This window comes from Bos indicus, chromosome 14 (genome assembly GCF_029378745.1).
Source record: "Bos indicus isolate NIAB-ARS_2022 breed Sahiwal x Tharparkar chromosome 14, NIAB-ARS_B.indTharparkar_mat_pri_1.0, whole genome shotgun sequence".
Lineage (NCBI taxonomy): Eukaryota > Metazoa > Chordata > Mammalia > Artiodactyla > Bovidae > Bos > Bos indicus.
Genome location: NC_091773.1, coordinates 15886170 through 15902153, shown reverse-complemented (window position 1 = coordinate 15902153; position 15984 = coordinate 15886170). Strand labels below are relative to the sequence as shown.

The window sequence follows — 15984 nt, the reverse complement described above, 5'->3', positions numbered from 1 at the left end:
TTCGACTGTCACACACCAACCTGCAGAACTCAACTGGTCACTTTTTAAAACTGAGGTTTATTTAACTTACAAGCAGTAGCTACTAAATGCCCTGATATCACACTATGGAACTTAAATCTTCATATATATATGTCTCTGTGTGTGTATATGTATGTATATATATATATATAGTTTATTTACTCATTATTTTTATTTTTGGCTGGGCTGGTCTTCATAGCTGTGCGGGCTTTTTTCTAGTTGTGGTGAGCGGGGGCTGCGCTCTGGTTTTGGTGGCGGAGTTTCTCATTGTGGGGGACTGTCTTGTTGCAGAGCCTGGGCTCTATCTAGGGTGTGTGGGCTCAGTAGTTGCGGCTCCCAGCTCTAAAGCACATGCTCATCCAGTGGTTTAGCTGCTTCACGGCATGTGGGATTTCCCAGATCAGGGATCGAACTTTTGTCTTCTGCACTGGCAGGTGGATTCTTTACCACTGAGCTACCAGGAAGCCTTATGGAACTCAAATCTTATTCCCTGTGCTCATGTGTGGGCTAGCTTGCTACTTTAAAAAATGCCAGTTAAAGAGAAATATCTATTCAAACAATTTGACACTGAGCTAAAATTCATTTGCTTAGAACTCTGTAAAAGTAGTAGGAATTCTCCTGATTATCAAATTATTACCACAAAAATTAAAGTGTTCTCACAGTTGCTTGAAATGTTGTACATAGTATAAAAGCTAAACACAGTGATTAGAGATATATCTTTTTGATGACTGCTTGCTGCTGCTGCTAAGTCGCTTCAGTCGTGTCCGACTCTATACGACCCCATAGATGGCAGCCCACCAGGCTCCCCCGTCCCTGGGATTCTCCAGGCAAGAACACTGGAGTGGGTTGCCATTTCCTTCTCCAATGCATGAATGTGAAAAGGGAAAGTGAAGTCGCTCTGTCATGTCTGGCTCCTAGCGACCCCATGGACTGTAGCCTGCTTACTTCTAACCAAAGCTAAATTATGTTATAAAATCTACTAATAGTTGCCCCTTAAGAAACCTAGTAATTCAGATGGATTTTAAAAAACTTCTTCAAGAAGACTTGGCCATTTACTAAATTTCTGATCACATGGAAGAACCACCCACAAGGTGTGTGTCACTTAAACTGATGAGAACATAAAATTTTGATATTTTATTTCATTAACTTGCTAATATAACAATACATATCACAAAATGCTAAGTGTGGCATTGGCTCTTTCTCATTGCAGTATTTTAACCAATATTTAGGTGTTTTTTTTTAAATCATAATAACAAAAATGAAACGTTACCTTTTTAACACCAATATGAACAGCTCTCTCTATTACGTCCTGTAAGTCATCTGCAAGAGATGAAGCCCACATTAAAATCTGGTAAATAAAAACTCACTTACCTATAATTTAATTATCCTATATTGAATACATAGAAATCACAGTTACTAAATCCAAGTGAAATCAATACTATTTGATAAGTGCTTATCATATAATAAGACCTAGCAATACCTTAAGAAAAAAAAAAAGAAACCCATATAAGGCAAAATAGGTGAACTGTACTTCTGTTTTGTTGATCAAAAGGGCGAAAAGTCTGTTTGGGTTTACGGTTTGCTTTTTTTTATTTAGAAGCTTTTATTTCAATGATAGTAAATGGAAACTATACTGATTTACAATAGGCCTGCACCTCTACCTGATACTGCTGTTAGTTTCTAACTGGCCCAAATCTTAATTTTCTCATTTAGGCACATCTTTATAAACTTTTTTGGACCCTGATATTCAGGGTAAGTTAACTTCTTCCTTGGGGCAGTTTAGTATGAAAATTATGTTCACTGGCTAGCTTCCTTTAACTAAAGGCCTCTAGACTCTCAGGCAACCTGTCCTAGCTTGAGACCATACTTTATATAGATATTTAAGTGAATCACAGTATAAGGGAGGGAGATAATCCAGAAAGTTGGAATGTACTGTATGAACATACCATACATTTCTGCCATCACCCATAGTCAAACACTAGATAAGGAGGCCTACAGTTAAGTACCAAATTACTCTTCCCAGACTGCTGCCCTGAGACACAAAGATGTACACTGGTATCCCCAGAAATCTGAAATGAACCCACACAAAAAGCAAATTAACAGATTATTACCTATGTGGTCCCACTGTCAAATTATAAAGCAATTAAAATTATAGGAAGCAGTTAATGGGACTACGAGAAAAGCTTCGTCCCACATACAGTAATATTCATCTAGTTTTCCATTCATCTATCAGCTGTTTTCACAAGATTAGCATTAAAAAAAACACAACCCCAAACACATCTAACCCTCAAATCCCCGCCCACACCAAATACTGGTCTTTGTCCATTCTGAGAGGACAGGATGTCCCAAGAGTGACGAAGGTGGGAGCCAATTCCCCTACAGCCTTCTTCAACCACCCCATCAACTGCTCTTCATTTCTCGAACTACCTTTCTTTTCCAAAGAGGTAATGCTGAGGTCAGTCAGAAAGGCTTTCTGAGAAGCCTGCCCTGGATTTCTGCGTCTGCTCCAGTCGTTTCACGATGAACCGGCTTGTATCAATGAAGCGCTCAACGCAGTTCACGAGACAGGCCTCAGCCCGGCTGTCCAACCTTGGTCCAGGCTTGTCCACGCACTTCTCCCAGCAAAGTTCCGTCATCTGGTGCACCAGTTGCTGGAAGCGCTGCTTCTGGGTCTCCACCTCGATGAAATGCCGCAGCTGCGGGTCGACTGCGCCCATACCCAACGCGGAGGAGGACGACGACGAGGGATCCATCCCAGCGCCGCCCCGCGGCCGGAGACAGACGCCGCGCCAACTCACGTGCCTCCGCGGCGGAACCGGAAGCACTATGGCTTGCCTTTTATGCATATGGTTATCTCAATTTCTATGTTCAAAGTTTTATACTTTATAACATTTTGTGACAATAGCTAGTTTACACATGTTCATGATCGTGGTTTACCAATATAGCTGATACGGGTTTCACTTCGTTTACAGTTTTATCCAAGACGCACAATAAATCCTTTAATATTTCAATTTTAAGGGTGGGTTAAGCTTTTTATGCTCTTGAGCCAGAAAATGTCTTCATAAATAGCTTAACAAAAGAAAAGTTTACCTTGATGCTTTTGAACCCCCCTATAAATTCCTCTGAACATAGGATCTGTCAAGTTGATACCAATATCTGTGGAAAGCAAAAACAAAACAAAACATATAATCATGGAGGGCCTCTATTTGAAATTTTTACTTTAAATAAAAGGTCCAGTTACTAACTTTTTCATTCACACAAAATCTAAGTGCCTATTGCTTGTCAGTCACTGTGCTAGACACTTGGGATACCAAGATGAAAGCCAGTAGTCCTGCTCTCAAGAAACTCACTGCAGAACTGGGAAGGCATACCCCTTAATAGCCAATTAAGACATTACAATTAGGGGACTTCCCTGGTGGTCCAGTAGTCAAGAATCTGCCTTGAAATGCAAGAGATGCAAGTTCGATCCCTGGTTGGGGAACTAAGATCCCACATGCCATGAAGCAACTAAGCCCACCAGCCCCAACTAGAGAATCCAGAGATTCAGGGTGCTGCAACTACGATCTGACACAGGATCTTAAGTATTGAAATAAACAAGTTGATTTTTTTTTAGTAAAGAAATCACAAGAAGATACTAGCACTGTGGGACACACAAGAGGACCACCCAACTTAGTCTGCTAGTTAGTCCAGAAGAAGCTTCCAGAAAGAAGCACTTCTTGAACTGAATCTTCAAGGATGAGTTGGGGAGTTACCCAGCAGAAGACAGGAAACTCCAGATAAGAGGAAGCAGCAGAAACAAAGCATCTGGGGTCTGAAATAGCACAGTGATAGTGAAGAGATGGGAGTGACCAGAAAAGGGCAGACTCAACCATGTTACAGATACTTGTCTTTAAAACACCAGATGCACCAAGAAGCGCTGATGGCTTCCAAGACTGGAATTCTGGACCTCTCGTTCTGGTGTCTTTGTAGAAGGTGGGATCTGAATGGGGCAAATGGAGTCAGGATAGTTCATCTGGAAACAGTCAAGAGTTCCTACTTGCAATGAAGAGAACCTGAATTAGGGTTATACAAGTGGAGATGCAGAGAGGGCAATAAATTATTGTCTTTATTCACCAAATAGTTATGAATACCAATACTATGCCAAATATTATGTAAAGAGTTAGGGGGTACGGAAATGAACAAGACCTGTCACTTGGTCCCAGCCTTCTAGGAATTTACAGTCTATATAGGAACTGCAAATAACATTTGTGATATAAAGTGGTTTGACAGAAAACAAAATTATGTAATACAATTATCCTTCAATTAAAAAAAAAAAATAAGCTGGACTGTAAGCAACATGAGGCAAGATGTGTTTATCTTCTTCAATGTTCTATCCCTAGAACCTAGCATAATGGTTGGTGTATAGTAGGAGCTTTATATACTTTTAAGCCTATAAATAATCACTTTACAGCTTTGTGCTTCAGAGCGCCAAGAAGGAGCATAGTTTTGGCAAGAATGATGAAAAGGCTCCACAGAAGATCGAGATCTTGTAGAAAGCTAAAGCTTAAACGCTGACAGACAGAAAGGGCATCCTGCATACAGGGGTGTGTAGAAGTCTGGAAGAGATTCACTGTGCTGTAGAGGTTCACAGTGGAGAGTGATTTTACAGTCCGTCTCTTCTTTTAACCTCTCCCCTCCCTGCCAACCCCTGCCCCCAACATCCAGCAATGTCTGTATTCATTTCTAGTCATCACACTGAGGGGAGCGCTCCTGAGAGCCCCAGCTGGTTGACCCCCCAGGATCAACCTGAGGTTGAGGTAATTGTTATTAATTACTGCCAGCTGCTCTCTCACTGGTTCATCTGATGGGAGTGAGCACAGAGGCTACTAGATGGGCATCTTCTAAACCTCTGCTTTTCAAACGAGGGGTATTCCAGAGTATGTAACACCCTGAGATTTCCTGGAGTATCCATTTTACTTTGGAAAATCTTGGGGATAACATAGCCTTTAATTTTAGAAGGGCACTATATTATTTCAAAGTTAAACACAAGACATCCAGAGAAGTTCTGTAAATGCATCAAGATTTACATACCACTGCCGCCACCCCTATCACCCGGAGGTATATCCTTCACTCTGGGTCCTTAAGTGACCTTTGGTGGGTGAGTTTTAGAGCAGGAGGGCTTCCCTGGTGGCTCAGCTGGTAAAGAATCCACCTGCAATGTGTAAGACCTGGATTCAATCCCTGGGTTGGGAAGATCCCTCGGAGAAAGGAATGGCTATCCACTCCAGTATTCTGGCGTGGAGAATTCCATGTACAGAGGAGCCTGGTAGGCTACAGTCCATGGGATTGCAAAGAATCAGACTGAGTGACTTTACTTTTTAGAGCAGAAACTCACCATCATTGAAAAGGGAGCTTCCACTCCATTCCAAATTTTACCACTTTGCAATGATTAAGCATAGATTCTTATTGCTATTCAGATTGAGAAGACGGTCACTTGTGGTATGATATGCAGACAATGTCACAGAAATTAGTCTCAAGTATAACCTAAGACACAATGTTGAAGTGTCTCCTAGGAGGGAGCAATATTTCCCATAAAACACAGATACTTCTGCTTCCTGCCCTCCTTCCCCAGATTAGAAACACAGGCAGCCATTGGTTATGCAATTTGAAAAGGGGGTAATGTAGGATTACAACCTGGGGATAGTTAGCTGTCCTAAATAAAAATCTAAGGTTGCTTTTATAACACTGGTTTAATTTTTCTATTATTAAAAAAAAAAAAAAAAAGTTGGCCATGCCGTTTGGCTTATGGGATCTCAGTTGCCCAACCAGGGACTGAACCTCAGCCATGGCAGTGAAAGCACTGAATTCCACCCACTAGACCACCAGAGAACTTCCTCCACTGGTGTAATTTTTCATGCAACTGCTACATGTAAAGCTTGTCCATGGAACACCTGTCCATGGGTCTAACAGGTTGTTTTCCAAAGTATTGCTCATGAATACTACAGGCAGAAATTTGTGTAGTGGGTCATAGGCAGAACTTTTTAAACGGCATGGAATAAACTCACATAACAAAGACAGAATGCATAGTATGATCCCATTTTTGTTATAAAAAGACACATCTGATATGTTTGCCTATTTTTATGTCTCTGTATAAATTTAAAAATTATGGAAGGATATAAACTTTAAACATTGTTTACCCCTGGAGAGTGGAAATGAAGAGCATACAGAAAGAAATATGTTTCAATTAAACCCACCTTCTGTAAGAAGTCTTTTCTAGCTTATCTGGTTGAGATTCCTTTATCAATTTTCTTACCACCTATACTAAAATTACACATCTTTTACCCACTCATTCATACTTCCACTGAACAGTCACTGTACTAAATAAGCCCCTGGGAAACAAAGACAAATACCACAAATACCACCAAGTATCTGCCTTAAAAGAGTGTAGACTAATGGGAAAGGCAGATATATAAGTATTTTAATTATAAAATAATGTGGTAAAGTAAAGGGTAGGTAAAAATCAACCAGGCAAGAGGATGTCAGAGACAGAAGGGACATTATGGTCCCAAACTGCCACTCTAAAACCTTTTCAGAAGGAAGAAACAGCACCTCCAAGTGTTTACAGAGCATAAAAAGGATGCGGTTGGAAAAGCGGGCAGGGCCAGACCACAGAAAGGCTTTGTATGCTATTCTGTGTGCTAGGTCGCTTCGGCTGTGTCTGACCCTTTGTGACGCCACGGAGTGTAGCCCATCAAGCTCCTCTGTCCGTGGAATTCTCCATGCTAGAATATACTGGAGTGGGCTGCCATTTCCTTCTGCAATGCTATGTTAAGGCACTTCAACTATGCTGAGGACAGTAACTAAAAGATCTGAAGCAGAAGAAACATGTAGCTGACTTTTTACACAGACCACTCTGGAGGCTAGAGAAAGGATTAAAGAGACATAACTCGAGGCAAGGATTAAGTTTTTATTACAAATGCAAAACTTTTAAAAAGTGTGTTTCCTTTTCTTTGTGGAGGGTTTCGTGGCTCTCACCCCATCTACCCCATCAATTATATCACAGATTGTAATAAAGAGGCTGAGAGACACTGCACCTGCAAAGTGTCTCCAACTTCCGAGGACCTACCTGTCCCCCACCCCAGGCTCTCCCACAGTATTTTAAGAAACCTCTTTCGTGGCACTTTAAGGTGCCACTTAAACACTCTCCGCTGCATTCGCTTTGACTGTACATACCTCTCCAGCCTGAAAACTAACTGTACCACTAGATTCTTTATAATTCCACATACTTAGCACAATATCTTTGTAAAAAAAATGCTGCCCAAAACAACTCTTAGATCTAAGTTTATAATCCTAACCTCTTTGAATGCAAGACATTTCCAACTGACCAGTAACTGTCTCCACCTGATGTCCTGTAAGATTCTCACATTTACCTAATACAAATGGATTTCCTTACGTCTCCCACCCACTTCAGGCTTCCATTTCATATTGAGGTATTTATCCCAACCCTGAATCATGTTTACTGTCCCTTACTTGTAAACTCTCAGCCACTAAACGCTGCATCTGTACCTCTTCCCCATTTCTCTCTCCCTTTTCCAATGCCCTTGCTCAAGTTCCGATATGCTTCCCTGCCTCTCCCTGTGAGCTACCAAACCTACACAACAGCTGTCATTTTCCCACTTCAAGTGGCTAGAAAGTTCACAAAGAAGGCACATGCCCTGCTTTACCCACTGCTGTATCCCACAGCCCAACGCTCCTAATGTGAAACTGGCATCCAATGATTTGCTTAAGGAATGCTCCTTGTCAAAAGCCTCCAGTGAACCTCCACTCTATACACAGTAAAATTAAACTCAGCAACACATTCAATTCCCAAGTCAGCTTTCCAATCCTAGCTCACAATATCCGTGCCCTCCCCTCGCCCCCGCCCCCCACCTTTCCTGAGTGCGTGGTACTAAATGCGCGTACTCCTTTAGTTCCTGTCGAATTCTTCCCTCTCTTGTTCTACCGATGCTGAAAGGTTAGTGTACTTGCCAAGTACAGAACTTGTTTCTCTTCCCATTGTCCTCCAGTTTCCCCACCAGATGGTGATGCCAGCAGATTAAGGACAGATCTGTGTTCCTAGGACGATGCCTGGCCCACCAGAGGCGCTCAGTAAATGTTATATGAACTATGATACGAATACAGTGAGTGAACACGTCCCTCGAAGCCATACCCGTCCTCCTCTCCACCAAACAAGCGGGAAGGGGTGGAAGGTGCACGTAGGCTAGAAGCGAATACAAAGTCTGGCTTTGAGTTTTTTAGTGGTTGTTCTTTTTTTCTTTTTATTGAATACAACAACATATTGGAAAGAGCACAAGTCATAACTGCGAAGTTCGTCAATTTTCACAAATAAGTACACCGGTGAAGCCAGCACCCAGACTGAGCACCAGAACATTACCAGCACCCAGAGGCCTCCCCGCGCCCTCTTGCGCGGAGTGCACGTTCAACCCGGCAAAGAGCTGGAGAGCTCACGTCCTGTGCCCTCTAGCAGCGGTGCGCGATGCCCGGGAATCGAAATGCCCCAAATCCTGGCAAACTCTTACCCACGAATTTGAAACGACTCATGACTGCAGCCCCAGGTTCTCCTCGGCGGAAGCGGAAAAGGCCCTCTATCGCCCCGCCCCCTCGCCGCTGACATCCGGTTTCCCGGGAGCCCCCAGGGCCGCTGAAGGTGAGCCGGCCATCATGGCATTTTTGTCGTCGGGGGCCTATCTGACCCACCAGCAGAAGGTGCTGCGGCTTTATAAGCGGGCGCTGCGACACCTGGAATCATGGTGCATCCACAGGTGGGAGATGGGGACCCAGAGTGCGGGGAGGTGACCCCGGGGGCTCCCACAGAGGCCGAGAGGCCCTGGTACCGGGCGGCTCAAGGACTTAGGGGACGGGGTGGGAACGCAGCTCCTCGCCCCCAAAGCCCGCCTCTAGACCCGGGTTCGAATGCGGAATTCATCGCCCACATCTGGGAGACCTTGAAGACTTGTTTATCTGGCTCGGGCCTCGGTTTTCTAATCAGGAAAACGAACGCGGTACCCACGCAGAGGGTTGCATAACAAGAGAAAGAAAGTACCACAGATGGACTGTGTTGTGCCTCCAGCGCTCACTCAATAATAGCTTCCTTCGTGACCGCGTTCCTAATATTGGCAGTCATAACAAGTGCGTTCTTTTCTTTAGTTCTCGCACCTCTGGGAGTTAGGGATGATTTAGCCTTATTTTATAGATGAGAAAAGGCAAGAGAATAACTTGCTCAAGGCCCTACAGCTGGTAAGTGGCCTAGCCAGGATTAAAACTCAGGTGTCTTAACTCTAAAGCATCATCACCCCCACCCCACCCCCATCAGCTTTCCTCTTTATAGCTTCATCCCACATAATTCTTTATCTCCCACATAATTTTTTTCTTTTCCTCTCTTGTCCATCTGGAACTAGTCTTAGAACACAATTTTAGAACCCAATCTTAAAACATGGATTTTTGTGATCTAAGTGCAGTGCCTGCTGGAGTAACAACCCAAGATGTATGAATGCAAGGGCTCTACTCCCTTAGCAGAATCCTAAGTCTAAGGAGAAGGGCTTCTGAGGAAAACTTCTAAGCTATAGGAAACTGAGTATGTCTGGAAAAGCTGTGAAGGGCATCCTTGAAGCCCAGATTTTATATATTTGGGATGATTGTAAGTCATCGGCTTACTTCTCTTTGCTAGGCAGCAGGATGGCCCGGTTCAAGGCTGTAGGGTTCGTTACTTTCCTGATTCTTTTTATTCATGTCAGAATTTGCCGTTCAGGTTCTATGCTGGCTGATGAATAAATAAATATTAACAAGGATTTTTTTCTCAGCTGTTGCAGTTTATGGATTAATGGGAAAGAAGGACATGTAAACAGCATAGAGAATTATCAGTTTTATAAGATGAAGGAAGTCAAGCCATCAAGAATTTAGGCAGTGCTGAACTACATCTGGGAATATTAATATTAGCTTTGGAGGAAAGGGTAAATGTAGTTACCATGATAACACTAACTCAGCGTTCCTTTAAATCTCCTAACGTCTCTTCTCTGTACTTTCCCGATTTTTTTTTTATTCCATTTGCCCTCACAGTGCTATTTGTTCTGCATGGGTCCATCCTAGACGCTTGATTATTGCTGTATATACACTGTGCAGCCTCATCTATTGTTGGGACTTGTCTCTCGAGCTGTATTTCCAGCTATTTGTTAGATTACCTACAGTGCTCTGAAGCTGAACTTACTTTTATTTTCACTACCTCATTTTGACTCTTCCCAAATTCCCTGTCTCAGCTAATGGCATTACTAGTAATATAGTCACTCAGCTTTAAGTCTTAGTATTATTTTCGGGTGCTCAAAACTTACCCCTCTGCCAGAGTCATACACATACATACTTATATGCCGTGTACAACTGGACCTTGATTTTTGTAAGTTCTCATCCCACTGTAATAATATTAGTAGTTGACATTGAGCACTGAGGATGTACCCAGCACTGTGTGAAGTGTGTTTATATGTTTTAGCTTATCACATCTTTAAGGACAGCCTGAAGATATAGATAATGTTATTAACACTTTAATGGAGGAGGAACCCATGGCCTAAAGACTTTAAGTAATTTACCCTAGATCACACAGCTAGTAACTGCAGAGCTAAGATTCAGTCTTAAGCAATCTGACTCCATAGCCTGCTCTCATAAATTTGTAGTCTAAATGTTTCTCTCCTGTCACCATCCGTCACTGTGGCTTGCTTCAGACCCTTATTATCTGTGGCCTGTATTATCAAAGCCCTGTTATTACTCAGCCATAAAAAAGACTGAAATAATGCTATTTGTAGCAACATGGATGACCCTAGAGATGATTATACTAAGTGAAGTAAGTCAAAAAGACAAGACTAATATGATATCACTTATATTTGGAATCTAAAATATACAAATGAATTTAATTACAAAACAGACAGACAAAACAAATTTATGGTTAGCAAAGGGGAAGTTGGGGTGGAGGTATAAATTAGGAGTTTGAGATTAGCAGATACAGACTATTGTCTATAACAAGGATCTACTGTATGGCACAGGGAATTATATTCAGTATCTTATAATAAGCTATAATGGAAGAGAATATGAAAAAGTATATGTATGAATATGAAAAGTATGTATAACTGATTCATTTTGCTGTACACCAGAAACTAATGCAACATTGTAAATCAGCTATTGTTTTACAAATTAATTAAAAAAATTTTAAGCCCCATAAATGATCTCTGTATCTATAGCAGCCCACTCAAGTATCCTTGCCTGGAAAATCTCATGGACAGAGGAGCCTGGTGGGCTAGTCAATGGGGTTGCAAAGAGTCAGACACAACTGAGGAACAGTTTCACTAACACTTTCTAGAACCTGACCAGAACTTGCCTAAGGTCATGCAGCTAGTGTCAGATTCAGAATTTGAACCCAGGTGTGTTTTGAGCCACACTGTTGCCACCATGTTAATATCTGCCTTCCACATCTCTGTGTCCAGAGTTTAGATCAGTGTCTAGCACAAGGTAGGAGGAAGTTCAGTAAGTTGTCATTCAATGAATTGAATGATCCTCCTATAGAGGAGATGGGGAAAGAGGTTAGGCTGTGTTTATTAATAGGCTGTGTTTATTACTACAATAGTTTTTTGCTGCTGGTGTTTGGGGGGGGACTGCCAAGAAAGCTGTCGTAATGATGCGGCCGCTCCATTGACAGGGTCCAGGGAGGGGTGGGAAGTTGCACTACTCACCTGGGAGGCATTAGTGGAAGTACCGCCTCTTGTCAGATAGTTCTACTGCCCGATTGAGTAGATTATATTTCTAATCTCCAAAACCATTTTGGTTTAAGGGATAAATACCGGTACTTTGCTTGCTTGTTGAGAGCCCGGTTTGATGAACATAAGAATGAAAAGGACATGGTGAAGGCCACCCAGCTGCTGAGAGAGGCAGAGGAAGAATTCTGGCATGGTCAGCACCCCCAGCCGTACATCTTCCCTGAGTCTCCAGGGGGCACCTCCTATGAGAGATACGAGTGTTACAAGGTAGGTGAGGACCACAGGTGTGTTGAATTTCAAACCTCAGCCCCGGAAACCACTCGCCTTTTTAAGAGCAGCTAGATTTCTTTTCTGACAGTTACACATTTTTTTCAGTGTCAAGTTTTCTCTCTCCCAGATGCCATCAAGACTTTTCTTTCCAAACTCAGAGCCAGGGTCTTGCAGTAAACTCTTTGACAAAGGAAAGTCTTTAAGGAATGGGTAAATAACTCATTTTTGGATCTGGAAGTTAAGCAGTTTCAATTGATGCTTCGTATTCTAAGTGGTATTTCCAAATAACGTAAAGCCACATTGGATGTTTAGAGAGCTCAGGTAGGGGAGGGACGATCCCAGTTCTCTTTGGACTGATCTTGCTGTTTTTCAGCCCTAGGCTGTTTCAGTCTAAGGTGTTCTCCTTTATTTTGGTCCTCTGCTGTATGGCTTAGTGTCAGAAGCAAGTCTGGTACTTAGAATTGTTATAAAAATGCATTGATTTTTATCTCCTGAGAAGGCCCTCCCTGTGACATGTAAATGTGTTCTGTGGAGTGATGCTGTGATTTCCCCTCCTGACAGGTTCCCGAGTGGTGCTTAGATGACTGGCATCCTTCGGAGAAGGCAATGTATCCTGACTACTTTGCTAAGAGAGAGCAATGGAAGAAACTGCGGAGGGAGAGCTGGGAGCGGGAGGTGAGTCTTGCCTATACTTTCTCTTTCAGCTTGTGTTCAATACAACATTTACAGCCACCTTAGAAATAGGTTAAACGTGTTTCCTGGTCTTCGGGCTTTTCTCTTCTTTAATTTTGCTTCTCCTTCCCCTCCATAATCCTTTGCTTGACTTTCCTCTACTCTATAATCTTTTAATCTCCTCCACCAGCGCCCTGGGTATTTTTCCACTCATGATGACTGATTTATATATGTATTTAAAACTTACTCATTTTTTGGCTGTGCTGGGTCTTCATTGCTATGAGGACTTTTCTCTAGTTGCGGCAAGCAGGGGATACTCTCTAGTTGCCACTTGCAGACTTCTCATTGCGGTGGCTTTTGTTGTTGTTGAGCGTGGACTCAAGGGCATGTCAGCTTCAGTAGCTGCAGCTCCCAGGCTCTAGAGCACAGCCTCGATACTTGCGATACACGGGCTTAGTTGCTCTGTAGCCTGTGAAATCTCCCTGGATCAGGGACTGAACCTATATCTGGTGCATTGGCAGGTGAATTCTTCACCACTGAGCCACTAGGGAAGCCCTGATTTGTATTTTAAAAAATTCAGTCTTGCTGTAGTGTGAAAAAGAAATTGGAGAGGGCATGTGGAGAAGGGAAGAGACCGGTCTGGGTTATTGCAGTAGTTTTGTCCAGAGATTACACAGCTGGCACTAGGATGGGTACGGTGGGTGTGGAAGGAAGCAGCTCCAGGATATTGTTTGCAGGGATGTGATGAGGGATTGGATTGGGGTGGGGGGACTGTGTAGAGTGAAGGACAGGGGAGAATCAAGAATGATTTCCAGGTTTTAAGCTTCAGCATGTGGAGTTGCGTGGTGGTGTTTATTGAGATAGGGAAGAGAAGAGAAAACAGATGTCAGAGGACAATCAGGTGTTCAGTTTTAAATGTTTAAAAATGTTAAAGTTGAGAATGCTGTGAGACATCTGGTGCAGGTGTCACAGGGTGACTTTGGATGTGCAGATTTGGAACTCAGAGGAGATTTGGGCTCAGAACAGAAATGGGGGTGTTATCAATTGTTTTAAAAGCCACAGAAGGGGGGGTGAGGGGCCTCTTCCCAGTTCCCTCTCCACAGCAGAGGAAGTGGATTAAGTGGAGGCTGGCGGAGAGCCACAGAAAGGTTTGAGATCCTTAGATCCAAGAGAAAGTGTTTCAGGAATAGTGGCCAGGGCCAGTCATCTTTGACGTGGACTAGAGTCCTGGAAATAATGTCAAAAGGTGTTAGTTACAGAAAAGGCATCAGTGGCCCTGACTTGAGCTTACCTGTCACACAAAGATTGATTGGAACCTGAGGAGAAAACGGAAGGGAGAGATGGCTCTTGAACATTTGCTGAGGAGAATGAAGAAATGGGGCAGTAACTGGAGACCGAGAGATTACTTTCTTTTAAAATAATAATGCATATGTGCTGGTGAGATTTGGGGTGAGGGAGAGTCTGGTAATGCCGAATTGAGATGGAACAGGTACAGAAGGAAAATTTTTAAGGATTCCGAGCCTGTGTGGGGGCCTTTGAAAGGAGAAGGGATTCTTCCTCCATTCTTATTGGACAGAAGCTGTAGGCAAATACTTTTGGGTTAGAAGTTTTGATAATGGGGAAATGACAGACTTTCATGTGCTGGCTTCTCTTTTTTAAGTGAAATAAGGAAAAGCCAGGGAGTGGGCAAAGCATGTTTGCAGAACATGGAAAGGGTGTGATAATTGTGGGCCAGAGGATGAGCTTGCTGGAGAGGAGCAGGAAGATTGCCATGGGTTGCTGAAGGCCCGTGTGAGCCTGGGAATAGATGCGTTGTGACTCCAGTTTGTTGCAGATTTTTTTTTTCTCTTTAGCAATACTAAGCTGTACGGGTGCAGGCCTGCAGGTAGACAGTGTGGCTATTCTCTGTCAAGAGCGACAAGGAATTGAAGTTTACTCCATAGGGAGTGATTTTCGTGATGGAGTCTAGTCTAGCTGGATCAAGTAGGGAGGTACACAGGAGACTCATGCAGAGAAGGGCAAGTCATGTGGGAGAACGTGTGAACTGGTAGCCTCTATGAGTTCAAGAAGGCCCCTTATTTTCAAGGGGCCTTTAAGTAAATGAGCTGGAAGAGGCCACTGGTTACTGGGATATTGGCTTACTTGAAATCATGATTTTGTGATCAAGGAGGGCAGTGTTTTCCAAGAAGTATGTGAGCATTTGGCAACTTGAGGTGTGTTTGTTCATGGAGAGCAGCAGATTCGTTCTGCAGTTGACCGCTTTGGTAACCTCTCCCCAAAACTTTCCTCCTTTACTTATTCCATCGACATTATTAAACAGCACATGTCCTGTAGCCCAGGTTTGCCACAACCCAGAATTGGTTTTCTGTAGGGAGGTTCAAAAAATCATGGCTCTGGAATGTGGGTGCCTTGGGTCTCCTCCTCTGTTAGGACAGTGGTGGTCTCAGAGCTTCGCTGGAACAAGGGGTAGCTGGGCAGCAGAGGGCAGGACTGAACACGTTTGTACCTGATTGCTATTTGGAGGGCTTTTAAATTAACATCCCTAGTGTATTCAAATGGAGGTTTCTTAACAGTGCTTTTGGAGACCACTTTGCAGAGATACGAGAACATGGAGGGTGGTCAGGTGAAGGGGCCATAACAAGGGGAACTTGGAGTAGTAATTGTCAGGGTTTCGCTTAATGAGTAGGCAGTAGGGTAGGAGGTTTTGTTCTCAGCTTTGCTGTTTTAAGAATGGGAAAACCTTGAAGGAGAACAGCTTTTGTATCCGAGTTAAAATATGGGCATAAAAATAATGCAGTTCTGTATAAACAACCCTTTTCTATAGTGTCACGTGACACAGTAGAAACACCGCTGACACCGCTCCACAGCAGAGGTCGGACCTTCAGTTCGACTCCTTTTCTAATTGTTCTTCCTTACCCCTCTTCTAGGTGAAGCAGCTGCAGGAGGAAACCCCAGTTGGTGGTCCCCGAACTGAAGCTTTGCCCCCAGCCCGAAAGCAAGGCGACTTGCCCCCTCTGTGGTGGCATATCGTGACCAGACCCCGGGAGCGGCCCATGTAGAGAGAGGAAGATGCCTCACAGTCACACTCGCAAGTGAGATGAGTTAACGGGACACACACTTGCCCTAATAAAATAACTCCACCTGTATGACTGATGTGTTCTTCAGAGCAGTGACATGCCAGGCGACTGGGCTGCTGTCCTTTTCTTAGCGGTTACACATATAAAGAAAAGTATGTGAAATGTAGTCGGTC

General features: G+C 43.3%; 2 protein-coding genes and 1 pseudogene across 9 annotated transcripts in view; 1 reads left to right on the top strand and 2 right to left on the bottom strand.

Annotated features, from left to right (window-relative positions):
- Nucleotides 1-8636, bottom strand: part of TATDN1 (TatD DNase domain containing 1) — a 31470-nt gene extending 22834 nt beyond the window's left edge. For 2 of the 6 annotated variants that reach the window (XM_019973419.2, XM_070802485.1), the window contains exons 1-3: nucleotides 8577-8636; nucleotides 3109-3174; nucleotides 1289-1338 (exon numbers count right to left, since the gene is read on the bottom strand). In XM_019973419.2, coding sequence (XP_019828978.2) covers nucleotides 1289-1338; nucleotides 3109-3174; nucleotides 8577-8598 — 138 coding nt within the window. In that variant the 5' untranslated portion in view covers nucleotides 8599-8636. Of the gene's footprint in view, nucleotides 1-1288; nucleotides 1339-2445; nucleotides 2465-3108; nucleotides 3175-5088; nucleotides 5210-8576 lie in introns of those variants that run through there. The other 4 variants (XM_070802486.1, XM_070802487.1, XM_070802484.1 and 1 more) reach the window with 3 other exon arrangements.
- Nucleotides 2475-3095, bottom strand: LOC109568199 (mitochondrial import inner membrane translocase subunit Tim8 A pseudogene; annotated as a pseudogene).
- On the top strand, nucleotides 8585-15880 carry NDUFB9 (NADH:ubiquinone oxidoreductase subunit B9). 3 transcript variants are annotated; one of them, XM_019973421.2, is made up of 4 exons: nucleotides 8585-8704; nucleotides 11867-12059; nucleotides 12624-12737; nucleotides 15662-15880. In XM_019973421.2, the coding sequence occupies exons 2-4, from the start codon at nucleotides 11934-11936 to the stop codon at nucleotides 15791-15793; spliced, it is 372 nt and encodes a 123-aa protein (XP_019828980.1). In that variant the 5' UTR covers nucleotides 8585-8704; nucleotides 11867-11933; the 3' UTR covers nucleotides 15794-15880. The 3 variants fall into 3 exon arrangements, with proteins under 3 accessions (XP_019828980.1, XP_019828979.1, XP_070658589.1); XM_019973420.2 differs by having other exon boundaries at nucleotides 8660-8819; XM_070802488.1 differs by lacking the exon at nucleotides 8585-8704 and adding an exon at nucleotides 9167-9186.
- Nucleotides 15881-15984: the final 104 nt, after the last annotated feature.

Excerpts from the sequence above, each read along its gene's own strand:
- NDUFB9 (XM_019973420.2), top strand. The coding sequence starts at position 8,719 with ATGGCATTTTTGTCGTCGGGGGCCTATCTGACCCACCAGCAGAAGGTG. Across the intron at positions 12,060-12,623 it reads AGAGATACGAGTGTTACAAG|GTTCCCGAGTGGTGCTTAGA; the intron begins GTAGGTGAGGAC and ends CCCTCCTGACAG. Across the intron at positions 12,738-15,661 it reads GGGAGAGCTGGGAGCGGGAG|GTGAAGCAGCTGCAGGAGGA; the intron begins GTGAGTCTTGCC and ends CCCCTCTTCTAG.